The 24,566-nt window shown below is 44.1% G+C and overlaps 1 protein-coding gene and 1 long non-coding RNA gene across 2 annotated transcripts in view; both read left to right on the top strand.

The window, feature by feature from the left end:
- LOC142039112 (uncharacterized) overlaps positions 1 to 7,218 on the top strand; it is a 38,413-nt gene extending 31,195 nt beyond the window's left edge. Inside the window, exons 4-5 of the long non-coding RNA XR_012652814.1 lie at positions 5,874 to 6,007; positions 6,182 to 7,218. This is a non-coding gene — a long non-coding RNA (uncharacterized LOC142039112). The remainder of the gene's footprint in view (positions 1 to 5,873; positions 6,008 to 6,181) is intronic.
- A 284-nt stretch (positions 7,219 to 7,502) lies between these two features.
- RFX7 (regulatory factor X7) overlaps positions 7,503 to 24,566 on the top strand; it is a 54,989-nt gene continuing 37,925 nt past the window's right edge. The window contains exon 1 of the mRNA XM_075045339.1: positions 7,503 to 9,041. Coding sequence (XP_074901440.1) covers positions 8,893 to 9,041 — 149 coding nt within the window. The 5' untranslated portion in view covers positions 7,503 to 8,892. The remainder of the gene's footprint in view (positions 9,042 to 24,566) is intronic.

The raw sequence follows: 24,566 nt of genomic DNA, 5'->3' as shown, positions 1-24,566 counted from the left end.
ATGTAGTCCACCAGTCCTTATTGAGTAATTCTGCAACCACATATTCATGCTGAGGAAGACATTTCAGTGGGATTCTTTGCAGGATAAGTCTTTGCCAGCTATTGGAAGTGGGATCATTGCAGAGATACTAACATTTTCCTGCTATTTATCAAATGCAGTCCAAATCTGCCTGGCATCTTTGTTAATTATTTAGAGAGTAGCAGACAAAGATAACGTTGGAAGAGTTTATGATCGATTATGAAGTGAAAGTGATTTTAATATATGAGCAATATTGGGAGGAACTGCCAGGGTGAAAACTCAAACCGGATCTGTATGCATAATATTCTTGTCTTGCAAGAAGTAGTGGGAGTAATGTGTGAAAAAAGTTGTTCACAAATCAGTATCCTTGGGAGCTCTCTAGATGACTTCTCCTGCACTTTGTGATATTCTGCAAAAAGAAAGATCCTCTTTCCCCTTCTTGAGCCTTTTTATGTCATAAACTGTACACACAAAGCCACGTGTGTAACAGCTCGTGCTGGTTCTTCAGCAAAGGATGAAGAGTAGGAACAGGTACAAAATGAAGGTTCCAGTCCATGACGGTGGTTACAACTACAAATCTCAGTGCAAAATAATGTTAGTCATTAAAACAAAGGTATTCTTAAAACTGTCTCCATTATTAAAGACTGATTTATCTTTCCACATTATAGTGGGATGAATACCGGACAAGCCTTTGCATTGCCTTCACTCATGGCTTAACTGGAATCATGAACAGTTTTCATAATGAAGTCCACAGCCTGCAAAAGATTTGTATTCCAAGTGTATGCATAGACCCTGTTGTTCCAGATCGTACTTCTTTCCCAGAGCATGCACTGACAAGCTCTTCAGTATGTTTATTGCTGTACAACACTGTGAGCCAACTAATGTTTATTACTAGCTGCGCTTTAGGTCAATCGAGAGTTTCACCACAACAAGGTACATTTTAAATGGGTTGTGCCTGAAGGGCACTATCCCTTATGGATCAGCTTAGTGGGGAGAAGAACCTGCATCTTAATAAGGATGTCCTGAGCTCCCGCCTCTGCCTCAGGGGAGAGTAGGTAGAGTGACAAGTCCCGTCCTTGTATTCCCCAAGCACAACCACTCTCGATTTGTACCTAGCCTTTTTCCAGGGCTCTGGGATGGAGGAAATCCTCCTCATGTCCTGCCTCACTCCACATAGCTGCACTAAGTCCAACCACAATTACTGGTATGTGTATTATGTTGAATAATTAAGCCTGTGTAACATCATAAATACATGTGTATTATACCTAAGTTATGTTCATAGAGCAAAGATGCTTCCATAAATATATGTACCAGACTGCTCCATACATAGAAGACAGATGGTATTTATTCTGTATCAATTAATATTGCTTGCAGAATTTCCTCCCTCTTTAAATATCTTGAACATTCTTTTTTAGAATCTAAATGTACACATACAGCTTCTTTTTGCTTTGACAGCTGACTGTTGTATTTTATCTCCATTCAACACAGGTGGCCTTGGTTTGTTCTTATAAGTACCACCTTGTCTATCTTCAGTCTAAGTGTCATTATTGTAATTCTATTTTCTACTTAAATCAAGTTAATAAATTGATTTAATCAATTTAAAGATGGAAAGCAAACAATGGTGCTAACCCTCCTGACATTTGGGGAGTTAATAAGTCAAGTTTGACAGGACTTGGTCTGCAGGTGTTGGCTTCACTGGCCATCACCTTTTTTTATAGTTTGTTTTTTCTTAGTCACTTTTCAGAATAACATTACACGTAAGAATGAAATGCAGCAACTGCTGAGATTTTACTGTTCAGTTTAACTTGTTCAGAAATACTGCTTGAGACACGTGGTCTTTGCCATTGTAGTTTTATGCTGGAGTATTTCTGCCCTACAACTAGAGCCACACATAGATGTGGCTAAAAACAAAAAAGCAATGGCACTATCATGGATATTCAAACCCCATTGCTTTAAGGGACACTCTAAAGGAAACTAGGCCAAAAACTTGACCTATTTTAAAACACATGGCAATCTGTTCTTTTAAAAAATCATTCACACTTCATTGAGTCCTTCTCTCTCTCTCCTATACCATGAAAAATATTGTACAGTAGCAAGATTCAGAATTCTTTTATCTCTGTACAATTTCCCATACAAATGTTGCAAGGTGCAGTCTCCAGTTTGACATTTTAATTTTTCTCCATCACTGATCTTGAGAACGAAATCATCTTAAAAATTAGCAAATGCGTAAATTGAACTAATTAAGTGTAGCCAACTAAAATTGCTACATCACTGCACTTTCTCCCTCGCGTTAGCTGCAATGGACCCATTTGGCAACCAAAAGGTCTTGGGATCCATAAAGGATTTTTGCTTTTAGGGCTTTCCACGTTTTGAATTTTGAAAACCAGGAGCAGTGAGCCATATTTCTCAGTTATTTTGTTGTTTGAAATCTGGCTGTGAAACTCTATTTACTTTGTGTTGGACCCCCGCCAGAGGAGGCCTGGTTCTAGCAGATGGTGACGGAGTGGAGGCCAGACGTTTCCTGCTGCGTCCTGACGAGGCACGGATAGCACCGCTCCCAGGCATGGGCAGCGCTGCCTTCAGCAGCCACCAATGATGCTGGCGGTGCAGTAGCTGCTGGCAGAAAGGTTGCGAAGAGTCCATGAAGCAGCCCTTGAGGCAAAAGCCTTCGTGGACAAGAGGGTCCTGACGTGGTGCTCAGAGGTGGTGGAGCTGCCGGCCAGAAGATGAGCAGGGGGAGGGATGGAGTTTTGACCAAGAAGAACTGAAGTGTTAAAACCAGATGGACATAAACCAGTAGTGATGAGATGCAATTGCTTTGATCTTTGACAGGACACCTTACTACTGTCTTGTCAGGGACAGAAAGCTGAAAGAAGACAGACAAAATGGGAGGCTATGGCATCGTACTGTTGTGTGGCTTTACCTGTTCGCTATACAGGCATAAGGTGCAGGTAGCATTTTCCTTTCCCCTCCATTTCTGGGGGGCAACTTCTCTGACAACAAAAATCCTTAATGTGACCTCAGGCTGGTGTTTGATCTTTCACGACAATGCCTGCTTGCAAGATGGGGAATCAAAGTGCAATGCTGTAATTGCAAGCACTTGTGTATCACTGGATCACTGCCTTGCCAATTTGCATACAGGAGAAAATGCAAACAAATTTCTCAGGAGGCCGTAGGGCTTGGAAATCCTCCAGGATTCCTTCGGGCAGCAGTAAGATTAAGGACATCCATAGGTTTTCTGAGGATCCAGAGCTTGGACCAATGTAGCTGAAATTCATGGTTCCTGTGCCATGTGGCTCTGCATTTGGGGATTTAGTGCTCTCCCATCCTCTGCTATCAGATACTTGGAGCCATTGCATTACCATGTGAGGCTTATCTGGGTCGTGATTTTGTGCAGGCGGCCCCCTCCTTGCACTCAAGCCATTCTGCAGGTAGGAAATGTTTAGTATGGTTGTGCCTTTCCAGTTTACTAGTGGATTTCAAAAGGCAAAAAAATCAAGAAAAGACTGAAGTGTTGATTGCTTTGTTACATGAAACTTGCATGTATTTCTCTCTCCTTGGCCTTGATTCTGTCAGAATCTCCCTAAAACTGAGCCTCTGGGTCAGCACAAGAGACAACTGACAAGATCAGGCATCTGTGTAGGGGTCTGACTGAAAATATTTTTCCCCTAACTTCTACCTGCAGGAGCATCAAGTATTAAACAACACTGAAAATGGAAGGATGTCTCTGTTTAAAACCTCATTCAGTATCAAACTTTGGTATTTCTTTCAGTAACGGCCATTCCTTCCTGCTCATCAGCCTTGTACAGGATAATCTGAATCACCACTTTCATGACCCACTATCCCCTTCTAAGTAGTTTTCTTAGACTGTGGTAGTTGGCGCCTTTTTCTTCCTTATTGATTTCTTCCAGCTTGAAGACAAGCATGCAGAATATAGGAACACCATACTCATAACTTTTTCAAGCTCAACAGCTGAGCCCATTTGACATTACATTGAGACAAAGATTTATTGTACTGTATACAGGAGGCAGTCTACAGAAACGAAAAGTTTCAAACTATCTGTATCATCAAAGAACCTGGATGGACCTTGGGAATTTAATCGTGACTTACAGAATGCAAATGATCTCTGTCGTAACCCAACAAAACGCCATACTTCTTGTCTGACTGACCAATGGCAAGATACAGCCAGGCTTGTGTGAGCCTGGGCCATTGCTGTCTTGCACCTGATGATCGTCCACATCTGCACAGAGTAAGGGCTGCATACCCATGTCATTAGCACCTTAAAACTGCCTTTCAGAGATATAAATGACTAAGTGGATGGCAGAGAACTGGAGCTGTGGTTACCAAGAAAATGGTTTCCATAACTAGTCAGAGTGGTAGCTAATACTCTTTCTTTGCTGGAGAAGGACTCATGATCATGGGGCCTACCTCAGACTTCCCTAGCATTTTTTTTTTAATGTTTCCCATTATTTGCCAGGTTGCAATATTGCCTACCATACAACACTTGCACCCACTCCAAACAGATGCTGCAAGACCCAGCAAAGCTTGGCAAACTTCTTGTCAAGCAGGCTTTCATCACAATTAAAATAGCCACCTTTTGACTGCCAGATTTGAACACAGCCTGGTTTCTCCTGTCACTTGGTATGACATGAGTTTGAAGGTTTCCTAGGCTATTTTTTTTTTAATAATTGAAACTATAAAAGCTGAAGTATTCATTAAAATTGGCTAGGTGAATTACTAGTTATTGCCCTTTCATTTTACAGGTGCTACACATGAATGGAGATAACAAAACAATGAGAATCACAGGGAGATGTCTTTGGCATAGCTCAGGATACACGGAGACAGACATCCCTAGGGAAGGAGAGTTGCAAAAAGGCATCAAAATGGAGTTCACTGAACCAGCATTTAAAGCTTTTGGAAAGTGTCTTTTTTTTTAGCAAGCCTTTGAAGTCAATTATCCTCACAGAATATGTTTTATGTTTGTCTTGAGGATAAAGATAGTGAGATTTCATTATTTATTTGCCTCATACCTCGGGTGAGTCTCTGAGTGTGCAGGTCTCTGGCCCTGTGCTAGACAGGAGGTGGCAGATCCTCCCTATTGACAGGAGAGCGGGAAAAGTGCCTTCCCCTCAGTGCTGGCTGCGAGTTGGAGAAAGGGACGCAAGGCATTCCTCCTTGAAAGCATGAGAAGCTATATATTCCCTGACTGTCAGAGACAATTCATAACAGGGAAGAAAAAACAAAACAAAGCCACACTAAAGTACAGTACAGAAAATCCTGGAAAACAGGTTAGACAGTATTTAAGCACAACTTTTCCCCACAGAGAGGGCTTGCAGTAGATCCTAAGCTCTAGAAAAGGAGGAAAAATAAACATAGCTTTTGGAATTAACCTGGCAAAATGGAGTTAGCTCCCACCTGTCACAGGACCACACCGTGGAGACTGTCTTTGTGCAGACAGCTGGCTCTTTCTTTCCCCAAAACAGCTCTTTCATTCTCTTTTGAAGACGATCCTCTAATGAATGTATCTGTCCGGCACAGCAGGCTTCCAGCGCTTTTGACTTAGAAAAGACAGGAATTTTAGCTATAATACAGCAACATCAGTTTCTAGATGAGCAAGATCTCACTGCAGAAAGGGAAAGGAGGACAGGAAGCCCCCAGCCTACTGGCTCTGAGCTCAGCTGTTGTGCTTTTCAATAAAAAGACATTTGGAAAATGGGAAAGAAGAAGAAAGATCCTGGTCCTGCAAATACTGGTCAGGTTTCTGACATGCTTAAACTTTCACACATGCCTTTGTTTACAGTAATGGGACTTAAAATTAACTCCTTCGTATTACTTTTTTTGTGTTTTTTATACAGTGCTGACCAGGAGCTCAGTCTCTGCATCAGACAAAGGTGTTCAGAGCCATTAGGTACAGGAACTCCAGCAGATGGTTGCAGTGGTCCTCAGTGGATATTCCCTGGAGGTCTCCAGTCAGTCCATCCGAGTTCAGGTTCACCTCTTAGCCATTAAATAATTCCCTTCAGTGTCTTCAAGTTAATTCTATCAACACAAGCTCTTTGTTTACACAATTATTCTGGATCTATTTGTTCTTTGCTTTAGTTGTATATAATCATGTAAACTGTGTATAAGATGCCGCCATTTTTCTTTCACCCATTTTGCACAGGTGCAGAGACCATATGAAACACAAGGCAAGTTCAGCTGGTTGTGTAAGAGCCAGCTAAAATGGCCTCCATTTATGGGCCTGCGTACTGCATAACGGGAAAAATTCCTCACTCGGTGTTAAAACAGGCATGTAACAAACCTGCGCTAAACCCTGCGCTCAGTCCCGCTGAGGGAATGCGAGGAAAGCACCGAGGGAGAATTACTCTTAATATGAAAAAGGCTCTTGGAGAGCAGAGCATGGGCCTCTGTTCCACCTGTACGCAACACAGCCCCATTGCTTTCAGGTATCATGCTGGGAAAAAAACATTAAATTCTTCTTTACTGCTAGGCCTGAGGAGGAAATCTCTTCTTTGCACAAAATGGGACCACAATGCTATTTTGGGCCTCTCTGCGATCTTACTTTGGGCCTACTACTCAAACCCAGTAATAGAAACTGGCTAACAGTTCAAAGGTTTCACACCAAAAAAGCACAGGAAAAAAAGTGTTGTTTTTTTTTAAAAAGATGAATCGATGGTGAGATATGGGAATACAGACGTAGTTTTTGAGGCCCACTGACCGCTTCCACCACAAAAATGTAACCTGGGAGTCTAGCCCACTTACTTAATCTCTGTGCCAATTTAATCACATTCTGCTCTAAAACACCCGGTGTGATTACAGAGCGGTGGTGGCAGCCTTGGGGTGCCAGCCTGTGCCCGGCGTGGCAGCTTTTGCAGAAGAGATGTGACTATTTTTTTGGTCATATGATGCCCATACATCTGTAAGTAAGTGTGATTACAATTTGACATGGCTGGGAACTAAATTCACGAGGAACTGAATAATAAATTTGTCTTCCAACTGCTGGTTTAGACTCAAGCAACACTGAAATGGTGTATTTTTCCAATTTATTGTAATAGTCTATGATCCTGCAAACATGATGCACATCTGTTGAACTTTATTCTGTTGTGCCGGCCCATTGATTTCAATCTGGGACTGATAGATATGCATTGTCTGGAACGTTTTTAGGGCTGGGATCCCTGTGGGTTAAGCTCTGGCCAGTCAGATTTCACAGGATTCAACCAAAGATCTCAACAGAGGCAACCCTGGCTGTGTTGATACAATTGGTATTAAGTGGAAATTGCCACAAAACTAGAAAATATCACCAAGGACATTCACCTTTGCTTCCTGTGCCAGGTTATGCAAAAACTATCGCGGTTAGGGATTTTAAATTGATTACTTCTCTGTTTACTTCTGATCACAATTTTTACTTGAATTTTTCTCTTTTTTTTTGGATGCCCTTCAGAAATTTCCAATTAAAGTTAAAAAAAAAAAAAAAGAGCTTTTAATAAGAGGCAGGAACAAGAGAGCTTAGTTTTTGTGGTTCTGATGAGGGGTTTTATAAGAAGAAAGTCACCATCATTGCCATAGCAGGGGAAACGTAAGCAAAGATTTATTTTTGAAAAGTCTCGCTTTGGTTGGTGGCATAGTAATTTACAAATATTCATCTCCTAAATTTAGCCATGCCATGTCTCGATGTGTGTATTTACATTATTTGTTGTCTTTAGGCCCATGTTTTCTGTGACCAGCGCAGGCTAGGAAGTCCTTCCTTTATCCTTGCGTACCACCTTCAGACAGGGTACCTGTGCGTCCACCCCCCCGCTGCGTGCTGAGCGCGGAAAATGGTGAATTCCTGTCAGAACACTACCAGAATTGGAGGGATTGGGAAGAGAGAGGCAACAGAGGGGCAGCTTGAGCTGTCAAAGCTCTGGGTAAAGGCCCGTGGCACTAATGGCACCATGGCCCCATTTAACGTCCAGGGGACACACGAGAAGGCTGAGGGTGAGGGAGGGCCTGGCCTACCACCGGCCCCGTGTCGATGGCTGGCTTCCTCGGGGACATGTGAGGAATTTAATTTTTTTTTTATTTATTTTTTTTTTAAACAAGCGAGCATTTCGGGAGCGCTGCCCGCGTGGGGAGGCAGGGGAAGATGCAGGGTGTACCCCGAGAGGCGCCGGGCGGCTGTGGTGCAGCGAGCTGATGTAATGCCGCCGCCGCAGGAGCGGGGTTCACGTGTCTCCAGTGCGCAGCATGCGCTCGGTGCACCCTATATAAATCGTGCACATCTACGTGGATTATATATATCTCTCTATCTACAAAAAACGTACACACACACGTGTTATTTTCGCCGCCGGCGCGCGGGGGGGGGGAGGCGGAGGAGGGGGGGGCAGCCCCCGCAGAGCCGGACCGCTCTGGGACGAGCCCACCGCCCCGCGGCGGGGTCCCGCGGGCTCCGGCCCCGGGCGATCGGAGGGGCCGCCCCCCCGCTCCGGCTCGCCGCCGCCGGCCGCGCCCCCGGCCCCCTCCCCGAGCGGCGGCGGCGGCGGCGGCGGTGCGGGGCGGCCCGTCTGCTCGGGCAGCGCCGAGCCTGCGCACTCGGCGCACGGGCGGGCACGGCGGCCGCGGGGCGAGGAGCGGCGGCGGCGGCGAGCCGGGCCAGGTGCTGCGAGGCGGGGGAGCGCGGAGCGACCCTGCGCGGGGGCGGCGGCGGCGGAGGCCGGGCCGCCATGCGCCGTGCCGCGAGCCGGGCTCGCCATCCTGCGGCGTAGCGGCGGGACGCGGCTCGGCTTTCCGCCCGTGATGTCCCCCGGGCAACAGGGGAAGGCAACTCACTCGAGGGCTGCGGCAGAGGCCTAGTGCGGCCAGCGCCGCTCCGCGTCCCCCGCCCGCCGCGCCCCCATGGCCGAGGAGCAGCAGCAGCCGGAGGGGCAGCCGCTGCGGCGGCTCGCCGGCACCCCCGCGCCCGGCGGGGCCCTGCCGGCCCTGGTGCCGGGGCTGCAGGGCGGCGAGGCCAGCGCGCTGCAGCACAAGATCCGCAGCTCCATCTGGTAAGGGCCGGGCTCCGCCGCGCCGCGCCGCCCGGGTCGGCTGCGCCCCAGGCCGGCGCTGGGGTGCGCGGGGGGGAGTGGGGTGGGGTGGGGGCGCTGCGCGGCCGCGGAGGCGGTGCGGGGGGGAGGGGGGAGAGCGGGGGGGGCGCGGCCCCTTTGTGCGGGGAAGCGCGGAGCTGCGCGCGCCCCCCGCGCCGCGGGGCTGCGTCCCCAGACGTGCGGAAAACACGCGTGGCCGTGGGCAGGTGCGCCGGTGAGGCGGTCGGGAGGCTCGCGGCTGTTTGCCGTGCCCGGGTGCTTGTTATTTTCCAGGATCGAGGCAGCCTGCCGTGCGCCGGGGGTGGGTTAATGGTGCTGCCCGCTTGTGTTCAGCGGTCACGGCAATTACGGAGCGGCTCCGCTCGGACGGATGGGTACCATCTCACCTGCTGAAGGCGTTCCTATCAGTCGGCATCTTACACGGCCCTCTCTTTTTACGTCTGTTTTTTTTTTTTTTTTTTTTTTTTAACGTTCACACGAGACGCCCAGCACAGAATGTTGATGCAGCAGGGAATGCAGAGCGTTGCAGTAAGGGTGCATTTTTCCAGCCTCCCCGTAAACCTCTGTTCTTCCGAGTTTCCAGTCTGGCAGTTGAAATGCAGTTTTGGCTGAAAGTTGTGATGATGGTTTGCACAGTTCCTGCACAGGAATCCAGTTGTTTTGGTTTGGTTTGTTGTTTGGTTTTTTTTTTTTCTGAAAATTAAAACAAAATTCTTAGTAAACCAACATTTTACCTAAGAATATTTATTTTGTGTTCATCTGGGGGAAAGAGAGCAATTGAGTTTAGCTTGCCCTGCAATTAATTCCCCCCCCCCCAAATCTGCAAGAGGCTGTCACCTGCAACGTTTGTATTTTGTGTATGTTTTTAAAAGCTGCTTTTCGCTGAGGAAGTTGATAAACTATTGTGAAAGTTGGGAGTTGTAAATACAGGTTACTCATACATAATGTTTTCCTTTATATGTACACACCGTATATACATCTATATACATGTGCTCATCCTAATAAAAACATACTGATCTAGCTTGCCTATTACTTCATACTATAGTTAGGTTTTATGGCTTGAATTCATGTAGCTGGAAAAGAAAGAGAATCTAAATATAATTTTATCTTCAGATTCTTTTATTGTATGGCATACTGAAATTGCATTTCTTGTTGGTTGTTTTTTTAATTTAAACAGTAAATAATAATTCATTGTCCTTAAGCCACACTTGCTACCTTTTGTTTTGGTTTTCTCTGCAATGTGACCTAGAGAAGGAATACGAAATGGAGAATTTCCTGTCTATTTAGATCACAAAATCTTCACACCCTCCTAATTTATTGTGGTATTTAGTGATGGCCTTTCTGTATTTTCTTCTCTTTCCATGAACGTGCTGTTTGGAAAAGAGCCTCAGAGAGCATGTTTACATTGCATTCAGGTTTAGGTATCATGTCCAAGTTGAAGACAAAATGGCTACTAAGTAAAACCTCTGCTTTTATTACGGGTTTTCTTTTCAAGGAAAAAGAGCGCATACGTTAGCCTTTTAAATGAAGGCTGCTTATTTAATTCAGGTAAACTTGATGAATAGCCTGAGCCCAGGTTTGGTACAGCGGAATGCAGCGTTTTGCCCAGTGTAAGTGGCTCGCCTGGTGCCAAGGGCCTGTGACCAGTGGAGGTTTTGCCAGCACCTTGCAGCCCTGTCTCCTGGTACTTTCACAGACGTTCCTCCTGGCTACCTGCTTCCTGCCCGGGGCTGGGACTTCCCTGCTGCTTCCAGGCAGTATCCATTTCCTGCGGGTTATACTGTGGAAGTGCAGTATTTGTAGATAAGGCTGTTTCTTATAAGAAAACCTTTTCTTTGATATTTTCAAATCTTTTGTCTGGGACTATAGAAATTCTGTGTTTCTGTATTGCGATCAAGCAGTCCTCATTTGAGGCTGGAGTTTAATGTTAATTTGCATCTTCATGTAGATACGGTGGTGGTTTTTGAGCAGCAAGGTTGAGGAGCGTGGCCAGGGAAGTCGTGCACACTGCACTCGGAGTAAACACTGGAAAGTCTTCTTCTCTAGTTGCAGTCCCGGATCTGCTATTCTGTTCAGTGCGTGCTGTGTGTGCTGGTGATGGATAAACAGTGGGAGAGATTGTGGAAGGCTGCTTGTGAAAATGGCAGTGCTCTGTTGTTAACAGAACTAGGTGTAATGTGCAGAAGAGAGCTTCCTCTTTTCTGCCTTCCCTCCTCTTCCTCCCCTCTTCCTCTGCCGTGCCAGTTGTGTGTGCTGGCAGGTTGATGTGTTAAATTCCGCCTTTGCTTCCCAAAGGGTTTAGCACATCTAGATTAGTACTCTTCTGTATTGTTTTCCTCCCCGCCTCTTTTCTCCTACACGTTTATGCATAGTGGATGGACGTTTCTAGTTGTTTGTGTTTGTTGTTTAAAGAAAAAAAAAAGTTTCACTCTTCAAATTGTGTTGTCAATGAAAATAGTAGTATAGCAAAATATAGCAGCTACTGAAATACTGGACTTGAGGATCACAAACAAGTCTGTGCTTGTCCTTCCACTGTACAGACAAATATAAATATAGTGTGTGATGTAGGCCTCGAGCGGGACAATGAGTTATTCATTATCTCAACTCATACTTAATTTATTCTGTTTATTAAATTAAAATGTAGTTTGACAAAAGTAGCTCAAGTAATTGTGAACATGTGGAGTCCCTTAAAATGAAACAATAGGTTAAGTCCTGCTGGTTAAAATTGCAGGCACAGTCAGTGTATGTACTGAAGACTTAAAAATGTGCTTATTAGGAGTCCAGTTTGGTTTTTTGTGGTGGTGGTGTTTTTTTGCATATAAAGTGACCTCTAGTTTGGACCGAGGAGGGCAAGATAAAAGAGTTACTTAACTGTGCTTAAAGACAAACCAGGAAGTATTTATTTGCATTAGAACATCACATACAGGTATTTAACGGCTGTTTGGTTACAATAATTAAAGTTCATCACTGTCTAACCGCATTTTTTTCCTGTCTGCCCCACTTGAACACATCCAGCAAAGTGGTGTCCGTTTTTGTTTTGTGTTGCGTATGTGAGTTGCTGAGGTAGTTGGGTGTGTTCTTACGGTGTCGATGAAATGGGCAGAAATAATACTAGATGTCTTTTCCCATTGACGGATTAGAAGTCTAGACGGGGAGAACACGTCTTTGGGAGCCCAGCCTGGCTGATTAGTGTCAGGTTGGGCGGGTTTGTGAATTGCCCTGGTCTTCGCTGGACACTGGGCCTTAATCTGCCTGTTTTTATTTCCCTTTAGATTCATTAAAGCTTTCATATTTATTAATAGCTTTTTGTCCAGACGTTAGAGCCTGAGGCGGGAAAACCTCCTTAGTCAGCTGTCTGAGCATGTAGACTAATGGGGTTTCAATTATTTTCTTCGGGTGAGGGTCCTGTATTACCAAATGTGTGTTATTTGTATATGATGTTTCTGTACCCAAACATATGATGGTGAAGACAGAGTCTACTCAATATTACATTAAGTTGCCAAAGAATATCCTATAGCTGAAGACAGCCCGCGATGTACTGATGTGAAAGCAGTGTGGCACAAGGATTGAGATGTGGAGATAGATGGCCAAGGCAGGAAGGTGTTGGCTGAGAGTCTGCTCTTGCTGGCGTGAAAGAAAAAGACCAACCATTTTAGGCAATTTAATCCCTCTCTGCTCACTGTATTAATCTAAAATCCAGTCCGTAGCAGCAAACATTGAAGGAACGGACTGGTTTGTTTTCTTGTTCACTGTTGCGAATAACTGGTGATGATTCTTCAATGAGTACTTGTTTACTGTTGTAAATAGTAATTTGGTGCTTGCATCTGTGCATGGGTTGGCCCCAGCTTCTTTCACCTTGTCTGCATCTCAGGTCTTTTTGTCCTAATGGCATCTGTTGGGATTTGAATATAATAATTCTGCTTGAGAGATTAATTTCTCTCCTCCCCCTCCCTGATATCTTGTGTGTAAACCAAGCTGAGGACCAGGCGGTGTGGAGTGGCAAACACAAAGCATTGCTTTTGTAGCCATTTCAGTTGGACGTGGGTGTGGGTTTCACATCTGTAATTTTTGTCCTCAAATCACTGTTATAGCTAGAAGTTGTATTGGAAAACCACATGAGCTAGGCCAGGCAGTGCCAAAATTATATGTCCTAAGGCCCAGTTTGTTTCATGTTGAAGGGGCAGTAGGATGTGAATTGTGCCCTTGTTAGTTTTGGGCTCTTGGTATCTTGCTAGAAGACCAGATTAGCTGATCGTAACACCAATATCTTCTAATCTTTGGAAGGCTCTGTTCTTTCTTACGACTTACATCATTCCTGCTCCCTCCTGCAATTGCATCCATCACTCCTCATTAGGCATTGTCAGCAAGTGTGGATTGTCACTTAGCTGTTGGCAGAGCAAACATTCTGCAATTTGGGGAAATGTCGTTGAGATTTTTCATAATAGGAATTGCTACTTATTTGTATGGTTAGGTCAGCAAAAAAAATGATTGGTTGTCTTGATATTTTTAATAAAATACCTGGCAATGAAGAGGGAAGCTCAAGGTATGTCTCTGTCAGGCTCTTTGCAAATGCAGGTGCGAACACCTTTTTGGTAGTTTTCTTCTGCAGTTGAAATTCCTGTAACACGCTTTATGTATTCTTTAAAACACGGATTTCTTGAGTCAGGTTGGATTAATCTGTAGGCCAATCCATCTATGTTTTCTCTTTCTGTAGCTTGGGAGAGGGAGACAAGGAATAAGAGGGGAAAAAACCCACAACCCTCTGTATTTTGTTAAAAGGTCTGTCAAGACTGAGTGGAGAACTTAAGATTTCCTGTAACTGATTACAGACTCTTTGTGGTTATTCTGTGCCCCCAGCCCAAAATGCACAAGCCACCACTCCCTCCTCTGTCCTGGTTAATTCATTGTTGGAGGTGGGAAACAAAACTTAAAAATTCTTCAGTAAAAGATTACTAATTATTGTGAGCAAGAGCTAGTAATTATCATTGACAGGTGTACAGGCTGCACTCATTTCACTAAGTCTGTGTAACATCAGAAGTGTATTTACCTCCTTTGAAAAAGTACTTTGAGCCCCTCAGCTAAGAGAGGCTGTGTAAAACTGCAAAAATTTCTTGTCACTAACCCAATTTTCAGTGACTCTACTATGGTTCTGTTGTTCACAGGTGCGTTGTTCAGAGGTGATGGTGAGACTGGCCTGTCCTGACTGTATTTCCCAATATGGTGTATAAGCAGTCAAATATATAGGAAAAAAATTGAGCTGCAAACCATATTTTAGAGTAGTTCTTGATGATTTCAGGGAACGTCAGTCTTCCTTGGGCAAAGCACTTAGCGGCATGTCATTCTCCTTCACACTCTGGTTCCCCAAATGGATAGGAACAGAAAGTGGAATTTGTTTTGTTTGACCCTGTCTGTTTCTGTATGAGTTGGTCAAGGTAGCTCCCTCGAAGCCACTGTGGAGAAAAATGCACTTCTGAGGTGAGGGCCATCTCCTAGGGAAGACGTTTCCATAAAACAATCCATCTGATCGCTTTATGTGCCTATTTCTCTTTGACTGTAAACAAATTTTTAAACTGTGTGCCAGGGTGTAACCTTCTGTGGTGCAGATCTCTTGAATTGGGCGAAATAAATCCCTACACCATTTGTCACTTTTTCAACTTGACTTCTTTTCCTGGAGGATGGCTGCTCCATCCCCTCTGTGGGTTGTTTTGGAGATCTTACATTCCCTTGAACGAGGTCTAGGTACATCCTTTATCTATTATGGCACATTCATGTATGCAGGAAACCCTCCTTTTTTGGGGAGAAGCTTCCTGGAAGAATTCCTTCTCACCAAAGTGGCTTAAAAAAATTTACTGTTCTCTGCTGAAATGCATCCCCTTGCTATTGGGAAAGCCTTCCTCCAGGCCGCTGACGGCCAGGAGCGGGTAGGTCAGTGTCACGTAGCAGTCAGTGCCAGATTGGTGTGGGAGGAGAAGCAACTTTCCAAAACGGAGCACGGCCACCACAGTGGTGGAGTTTCTAGGTCAGCAGGTGTGGAAGCCAATTTGGTCTGCAGGCATTTTTACAAGGTTAGAAAATAAACCTGAATAAAATGAATGCTGACCTTTATGTAACCTTTTGAGAATGGAGTTGAGGTTTTATTGAATATCCTGGCTCTGAGTTGGATGGAACAGCTTTGCAGAAAAAAGATCTTTGTAAATCTGCTTTTAGGAAGAGTGGATTTTTCACTCTTGCTTGTGGGTTTTGTTTGTCTTTGTTCCTTGAAACAATAGGATCTAATAAAGTATATGGGGGAAAAAAACAATATTCAAGTAATAAAATATTTGGCTAAGTTTTACTGCTGTTCATTTAAAATGCATAGAAGTGCATTAAATTGTTGACTTCACAGCATTGAACATATGCAATTCCTTGTTTCATAAACATTTTACTTTCCACCGCAGGAGTTCCCTTCGTTGAAGCAAGTTGGATGGTGTGACATTGTGATTCAGAGCAGCATTTCTAATGAGTTCTTAATAAGCACAGAATTGCAGAATTGTCATCGCAGGCCTCTGTAGCTGGGTGGGTTGCTGTCTGGGGCAGTTCTGTTTGACTTGCATGTGTCTATGCCATTGGTGAGTAGGAATCCAAATCTCTGTCTGAAAGGAACACTTAGAAACATGCCCTAAAATTTTCCAGGTGCCGTATAAATCAGAAAAAATACTGTAACTGGGTGGAATGACAGTACTGCTCAGGTTTGGGTGATCAGATTTATACAGAAGCACTGATTAATCTTTTATATAATTGGGGCTTGGGGTGGTTTTGTTAGGTTTTGTGTGTGTGTGTGTATGTGTGTGTGTGTGTAGTTTTGAGAGCAGGGGTTGAGCTTAATGTTTTTATACAGATCCCTTAACTTGTGTATGTTGCCTTCTCTTGTTACTCCACTCTGCTGCTTGCCAAACAGAAGTATTTGGAGAAGGGCCAGAGCTGCAAAATTCAGATCAGGATCCAAATTTGGATTTTTGGTTCAAGCCTTTCTAATATCTAATATTACAAAGCCTCGTGTATAAATAAGGAACTCCTTATTTTTAAACTGTGGAGATGAGGAGTGGAGGTAGCTTTCTAGCTTGCCTCTGGAGCAGTCCAGGTAGAATGCTGGACTGTATGTTTGAAAAGTTATTAGCAGGTTATTCAAAAGGTAAATTGAATAGATGAAAATGCTGTGCTCTGTCACCCAGAAGGAGCCCAACTGGAAGGCCAGCAGAAATTGGTACTTTCAAGCCAGTGAGAAGAATCCCTAAATACATCTAAAACCTATGAAAGTGCTGGGGTGTTTTGTTGTGTTCCCTCAGATCTTTGGGAATTTTGAGGGTTTGGTTTGCTTGGTTCTAGATGGAGTTAGCCACTATGTCAATATTAATGCTTTCTTGATTTAATGGAAAAAGGATTATCTGTCATCAAGTAGGGTGCTTGTTATCGGCTGCTGTGCCATCAACAGGCTTTCAGTAAGCTGCCAAGTGTTTTCTGTTGTTGAACGTTTAATCATTAAGACAGTGGAAAAAAACATTCGGAACTTGCCGAATATTTTCCCTGTTGCTTGTTCTTAATTGCTTGTGGTTGCTGCAGTGACATGGTACCAGTCAAAGGGTGGGGAGGCCGGGTGTTGCTGCAGGTGGGACTGGGGATGGGGATGGTCTCCGTGGGTCCCGGCGGAGGGGCCTCCCGTGGGTCCCGGCGGAGGGGCCTCCCGTGGGTGGCAGACCCGCCAGGCTCTCTTTGGACCTGATCAGTACTGCTGCCAGTGAGTGGTCGAGTCTTTATCTACCGCTCAGGCTACTTGAGCCGTTACCTTTTTCTAACGATAACCTATGAACACGCGGCGTGTGGTGGTTGCGCAGGTAGCGGATGTGTCTGCAGGTGTGTCTATGGACGTGGGTTTCTTGGGGCATACCTGCGCTCCTCTGGAGCGGCAGGTCCTGCTCGGCTTTTCCCTGGAGATGGTATCGCTTACTGATTGTCAGGTACTTCAAGTTTGGGAAGAAAATCTTGTTCCTGGGAAGAGCTCATTTATTAAATGAGGCACATTCATATCTCCCCCTGAGAGGAAATTTGTGGTTAAATGTCAAGGTCCATGATACATGGCTGTCCTTTTTGATGGATGGTCTCACAGGCAGGGAGGCGATCCGTATTTCTTAGTCAAAGATTCCTAAGTGCCATTATAAGATTGTTGGGACTCCTGCCAGTGAAGAAGTTAGATTGCACTGGACAGTTCATTACTTTGGTTGCCTATAAAGCAGTGAAATAAATTATTTTTAAAGCTGTCAGCAATACAGGCCGTTGGAACTTTTTCTTGCTACAAGGTTGCCTGGAAGTGGCTGCCTCAAGTCCCTCAGACAAACAAGAATTAGCTCGTGAGCAAGGTGTGCTGGATAGTAGGATGGGCAATTTGTTCTGCTGCATTTTCCTCCCCGCCTTCTTGCCTTTGTTTAGAAATCACCTGAAGATACTTGGAGTAGTCTTTGTGACTTCAGTGAAATACTCCTGTGTGATTTCTCCCTTCCTGTTCAGAACTGTTGCCATACTAAAATACAGACTTAAAAGGCGGTTGCTCAGTATCACAAGCAGTAACTGTTTGAAGGCCTGTAAATTGAAAAGTTTTAATGTTTATTTAATATTTTTTGTGGGGAATTTTTAAGTCCTTTTTTAATCTGCTTTGAAAAATAGTGACTACTCCTTCCTCCAGAACCACATGCTAGTTTCACTGCTAATTCAGTGGAGAAAAGTACTCGAGAGGCTTGGATGCTTATTAAGATGGGGGAACAACTGGGCAAGGTGGTTCTGGGTGCTGTGTGAGTGCTGTGTCCGGAGGCAATCTGAAATTGGGACTCAAGGCTTCTATTTCAGGGCTGGACATCCTCTGGCAGGACTGGTTTGTTGTCTGTGCTGGCGGTGCGCAGGCAGTAATTCCTCTGGAAGACGATGCCTGTCCCTGGAGGGAGCACCCTTGCAGGACAGGTGCCCTGCCGAAGGGAGCTGTGCTTGTTGGTACCTACACAGCATCGTCCGCCTACCACTGCCATCTCCCACACTGTATTCAGATGCCTTGTGCTTCTCGTGGTGTTTCTCAACAAAAGCTAAATGATTGCTCCGTGATCCTTGTGCTGATTATAGGAAAGTTGGTAGCTGCGGGTGAGGCACTTGCGAGGCCGGCTGGCGGGTGCTCAGCCCTTGCATGAAAGCTGCAGCTCTTTCTGCTGTGATGGGACTGTCTGAAGCAAAGGCCAAAAATCATTTTGAAATAATCTTACAGGAGTCAGAGAGTGTGCCGCAGGAACCTTTTATCCAAGCACCAAAGTATGCTGTTTCTTTCATTAAGGGTACATTAAAAGTTTGCCTATTTTCTTTACGGTTTGATTTTTATTTTTTTTTTTTAATTAAGCTTGTTAGGATTATAAATGATGAGCTGTGTTAGGGCCTACAGTTGCTATTAGTGGTCATGTAAACTAAATAAATTAGTTGATATTTAAAAGACAGTCAAATTACTCACTGGCAGTAATCTCAAGCTGCACACCTGGAGCCACAGTTTGCTGAAAAGCTAAAGCCAGCTTTTGGCTCCAGGAGCCTGCTCTGCAGAATTACCCTTATTATGCTTGATTTCAGTAGCATAGTTCAATGATTAACTCGTAAAAAATTGAGAAATGAATTGGCAGCTGAGAGAAAAGTGTATTTGCCTCTTCCATTCAACAAGTGAATGAAGTGAGATTGACAGATCTAGTTTTAAAAATACGGAAAGGGATATTTTGAACAGAAACCATCAGTTGTATTTAACAATTAGAGATAGCTTACTGAGTCAAATAAAAAAAAAATCTGAAGTAATCAACAAATGTGCTGGAGACATAAGCACCTAAGACATTTTCTTTTTACAGCAATTTCAAAATGCTGCTTTGTGTGTGTTTAATTACATCGGACAAAAGTTTATCTAAATGCAGTTTACAGTGAAATTTCAGTTGAAAATTAATGTTGTAAATTCTGTCATGCAAAAAGTGCTAAAATGCTGTCCCTGAAGATTTGGTTACCTGTATAATTAAGTCTCTGATCCGTGAAGATACTCAGACGACGATCTCTTATTGATTACTTCTGAGTAGAAGCTAGGTGTCTGATTACCCTGTGTATATATATGCCTGAATGTACACGATGAATAGTCAGTTTTCCTGGTTAATAATGGCTAAAAAGGTGGTAATACTCTTGATCTCTCAGGCTGAGAATAAAAATGAAAAACAAGGTAATATTTTTGTTTTGTTTAGTACCAGTAAGTTTAAGCAGTCCCCATTTAGATTTCATTGCACATATCCCCATGGACTGCATCTTTTTCTTGCTAGAAGCTTACTTCTCTTGGAGGTATTAAGAACATGAGGTTCATGTACCATCACGGTTTGTACATTCAAGTTGGTGAAAATTGTAGCTTAATTGAAAAACAAAATTTAGATTGTGTGTACAGTGTTTCAGTGGGTGGAAGCCCTCTCTCTGTGAACACTTAGACACATATGTATGTACTGGGATGTTGTCAACCAATAGCTCCAGATGTTCAGGGTGAAAAGATTTATAATGGGTGTTTGCAGTGCAGGACCTAATAATTGTTATTTGTCACTTCACAGTGATTCTTGTCTCTTCAGTAAAGTTCTTAGTTACCACTGAATACATTAAATACCAGTAGCTTTGTGGCAAATTAGGCCCAATGTAGGATCAGGAGATAGCTTGAGTACATTGTATTCTTCTGGAAGACATGGTTCTTAACTAAATTTGTCAAACTCAGAAAGGTGAGCTGCAGAGTTGGCTTGATTAGTTTAGCTGCTCAGTAAGGGAGTGGCAAAGCAGCATATAGTTCACCTTGAAAATTGAAATCAAACTGTGTTAATGATCAGGAAAAGACATTTTCATTCCCTTAATGCAGACATCCGTTCTCCCACTGGCATGTTTATGCATGATGTGGTTCACAGGAATGAACATCTAGACCGGTCAATTCTGTAGTGCTCTTAGACACAATCTCCTTCTGGAAGGACCCATCAGGCAAGTAATTGGGGGTAGTAACATTAGTGTGAGACTTTTATACAAGCATAGTTCAGTAAATTGTTAAGATGCTGAAAGATGTTAGGCAGTTATGTGCTGCAGCCTACAGGTGAATTTCAACAGTGCAGTTATGTCAGTGAGTATTGCTTTAGTAGCTTTCTTAATATATAATTCTTTTAAATATAATTCTCTGGTGCTACGATTTTTGGCAAGTCAGAAGTTTAATGCAGCTTTTCTGAAATCTGTTCTAGATATAATGAAGGGCAGCCTTTTCTGTTTCTGACCATTTTACTAAGTAAGTTGTGTTGTAACTTTGCAGTTCCCTAGGATGTTTGAAATGGACATGTTATGAATAATGAATCCATGCAGGTGTTCTACAAATTGTCTTAATAGCGTGCTAAACTCGGTGACTGCGTGGCTGTGGCTTCAGTACTTTGTACTAGGACAGGTCGCATGCCCTCTGCTATGTTTTTAAAAGAAAACCATGACAATATGAAAACTTCTAAAATAGATATGAAAGTGCTTATGGACAATGCTGTGCCTGCAAAGCAGGTATGTTACTTGAGTAGACAGTGGGTAAGTTCTCATTTTTTTGGGTCCCACCCCCCCAGCTGCCTGCAGAAGGATGGGGTGGCAGAGCCAGGTGTAGCACAGTTTGCCTGCAATGAACTGGCCGCATACATCGTCCTCTGTTCAGAGGAGACGGAGTACTGAGCCCTAAAGTTGTAGGGTATTAAGTACTGGTCAGATGCCTACTGTTCATAATTTCCATTCATAAATTAGGTTTTAGAGGAGAGAAATGATCTGATAGACTTCCTTGTTCATTCATCACGGCCGCAGAGGTGGCCTAGCAGTGAGGGAGGCAGTGGGTGGAGGGAAGGTGAGTGAGTGAATGATGCTTGTCTGCCCTGTGGTTGTAGTTTATGCAATGCTGGCAGTGGTGGTGTCTGTTCTGGCTGCTGTGAAGCTGTACAGGCCTGATGGATGCCTCAGCCTGAGAGCTGGTAAACATAATCTTGGGTTGGAGCAACCAGTCCTGCAGTGCAGGCTCATGTAAGATGCTCGTTTGACACTGTTAAGCTGCCACCTAGGAGTGAATGCAGTTGTGTTCAAACTCAGCTTTGTAGGCGCAGACTGAAATAGACGGCTTTAACTTAATTAAATTTTGTGCAGCTTTAATTTTAAGCAAGTGTAGCTTACAAGTTTAGACAAGCTCTTCACCTGGGTTGCAGGCTAGGGGAACTCGAGCTTTCCAAACTAAATCCTTGAGAACTGGAGTAGCACGTGTTTGTAACTTTTCTGAAGATCCTAGTTCAGGGATTAAAACCATTTAAAAAAGATTAATTAGGATTAATTTTTTTTATCCCCAGAAACAGAGGATGGAAAACTGATGGGTTATACTGCTTTAGTGTTCAGTGAACTGACCTTTGAGGTAGGCAAGAGACTTCTGGCTACGTGCAGCTTTTTATTTGCAGAGACCAGACAGTTTCTTTGTCTGGAGTGGGTCGAAGCTGGTACGTAGAGGTGAGTGAGGAATGCCCCAGGGTGCAGGTGCAAGGCTGAAGGATGGAGGCCTGAAAGAATCTGGGGCAGCTGAACAAGAAGGAGGAATTTTTTGAAATGGGAGGTTGTATGGCTGTCACCATCAGGCAGCAGTGCCGTGTTCATCCTGCATACGTTCACCTTTTACATTTTCACCTCTACAAAAAAGTTAAGGATGGGAGTAGGGTTATGGGATGTGCCAGTGAGCGGTGTGGCACAGGTCAGGGAGAGAAGTTGCCTTTCCCGTGGCAGTGAAGCCATGCCCATCTAGCGTGAAAGAAGTGACCCTTTTAGTAGGCAGATGCTTGGAGAGTCCTTGTAGATACTCGGGGCATTACTCAGCACAGGGAAACCTAAGAGGTTGCAAGGATTGCATTCCTTGGGAGTTACCAAGGTCAGCAGTTGGGTACAGGTTCCTCAAGTGGAAAAAAGGGTGCAGAGGAGCTATGTGGTGCACACCCATGAGAGGAAAGGGAGCGAGGAGGAGGAGGAATGCAGATGTCCAGAGATCGGGGCAGAACTGGAGGTAACAGGACCTTGCAAACAGCATCGGGAGAAGGGAGCTAGATAAAAGCTGGATTGGTTTGCAGAAAGACAGGCTGATGCGTATGGGTGAGCTGTTCAATGTGGAGGGGAGAGGTGGATGTCTGCAGCATGGAGGAGGGACAAAGCATGTGTCAGGGAGGCCCTGTGGGTTAAGCTGATCCTCCCCAGTGCGGTGTCTGTGAAGGGCTTACCAGCCCCACTGCAGCCCTTGAAACGCTTCTCTGCTTCCTAATGTGTGTCAGGCCCCAGGTAGCGTTGAGATGGTAGCATAGTGTGAAGGCTGGGGCTCCTTTCTGGGCTGACAATGGGACACCTCAGCTGTTGACCTTGCAGGTTTTGGAGAGGGGACGGCCGTGTGGGGTGTCTGAGTCCTGGCTTGTCTTGGTGGGACTCGAGTGGTGTGTGGGGCTCAGCACTGGGCTTGGCAGTGCAGGAGGGTCTGGTCTGCTCTGCAGGCTGGTGCTCACTTAGGGTAAAGCCACAAAAGAGCTTGGATAGGACTGGGTTATGGCACTGCTGACCAGATGATACCTCCCTGGGTACTAAACGTATAGGGTAGTGAAGAGGTACAACCAGTAGCAAACCTGTCGGTTAACAAAAAGTAAGTAGGATAGCTGTGGGTTATGGAAACATCGAAGGAAATAATGCAAAATAAAGAAGAAATGTGCCTTTTATCAGCAGGCTTAAATCTGCCATCCGGGCACCTGCACCAGCCGTGGGAAACGTGTATGGTAGGGAAGCACTGCAGTAGAGCTGCTAACACTGGAAGCTTTTATACGGGATTCAGCTGAGCTTTGTGTAACTATGTACAATAAACATAGCTCTATACAGATTTGTACATTTATTGGCGAGTATTAAACATAAGCAGAGTGTAGAACCATTGCTGTTTTCTCGTGAGTATGAGTATTGTTTTGCTTCGCCATCAGCCGCCTGTAGCCACCATTTCTCAAGGGAAAGGCAGCAGAGGACCAGGTCTGTGCCCTGTGGCAGGTTGTGATACATGGCAAGGTGCTGCCTTCCTCCTGCTATCTTGTTGGCTCTGCAGGCATGGAAGTGAAACGTTTTTGTACATGTGTGTTTTGTAGGTGTGCTTCCCCCCCCCTTTTTTTTTTTTTATTTTTTTTTCCTTAAAGTGCTGCTGAGGAGTGTCAGCCCTTTAGTTTCACTAGGCATCTTTTCTTAGAGCCGTGTGGGACAAAGGCTTGAGAAAAATCTCATCGTGCTTTATAGGATCTCCAGTTCAGACCCCTTACAAATACTAGCCTTAAGTAATAATATTGTGATTAGGCTCCTGCTGACCATAGCTGAAAATACCACCAGCAGATCTTTTAGCTATCTGTAGACTGAATTCAGAAGCAACCAAAGATTGATTTGTTTTTTCATAATTAGTTTTAAAAACAGAAGTTTTCATTGTGAAATATGTGAGCCATTGGAATGGATGATTTGCCATTTAGCCACAAACCTGCCTATCTGGCAACTGTATCTATTCTTTCTGCTTTTAGTGGGACATGTTTTATATTAGGTTCCTACTCAAGCAGTCTTTCTTCATGTCACTTTGAGATCACCCTCTGCTTTTTGTATTTAGCCTTTCTAGGCAATTGATCCTTGCAGACTGATCTTAGAACAACTCCCTGCAGTGCCCCATGTAGATTGTCAGTAATAAATATAGGATGCAGCTCCTCTGAAGCCATGTTATCTTCCCACATAATGTACAGAGGGCATTGCATCCTTGGAATAGAGAGTCCTGCCTGAATATAACAATACGCACTGATTTTAATTCAGAGCAGTGCTGAAAGAACCAGGCTGAGAGCTGTGTAAAAGGATTTTCTTTGTCTCTTCTACGAGTTCATTAAAGTAACTTGTGGCAAAATACTGTATTTAAATAAATGTAAAAAAACCCCAGGAACTTAAATGACTGTCTTGTTGCTGGAATAGAGCACCTGGCAGTGTGTGGTTGTTGCAAGTTCTTCCCAGTTATTTTAAGAATTGTGGCACAAGCCTTTAGCGTTGAATACAGCTAGATTTCTTCAGATAGCTAAAAGAGATGCTTATAGACCTAAAATTCAGATGTAGGTATTCTGATGTCTGCTGGCTAATTATTTCTTGGCAGTTCATTACAATGGGCTACATTTGAGACTTGGGTGTTTCATTAGCAGCCTTATCTTCTTCCTTTGTTCAGCTGTTTATATAGTTGGCATTATTTAATACTCATAGAATCATGAGTGTCAGAAATGGTGAAGGGATTAAATTTTTATCCTATACGAAATATTTTAATTGCATTTATTTTAGTAACAAGTGTTGAAGTCAAGCATTTGACCAATTTTAACCTACACTAACTTAAAATGTTGTGGCATGCTG

Source organism: Buteo buteo, chromosome 13 (genome assembly GCF_964188355.1).
Source record: "Buteo buteo chromosome 13, bButBut1.hap1.1, whole genome shotgun sequence".
Classification (NCBI taxonomy): Eukaryota; Metazoa; Chordata; class Aves; order Accipitriformes; family Accipitridae; genus Buteo; species Buteo buteo.
Note: the sequence above shows the minus strand (reverse complement) of the source record. Positions and strands in the feature narration are given on the sequence as shown.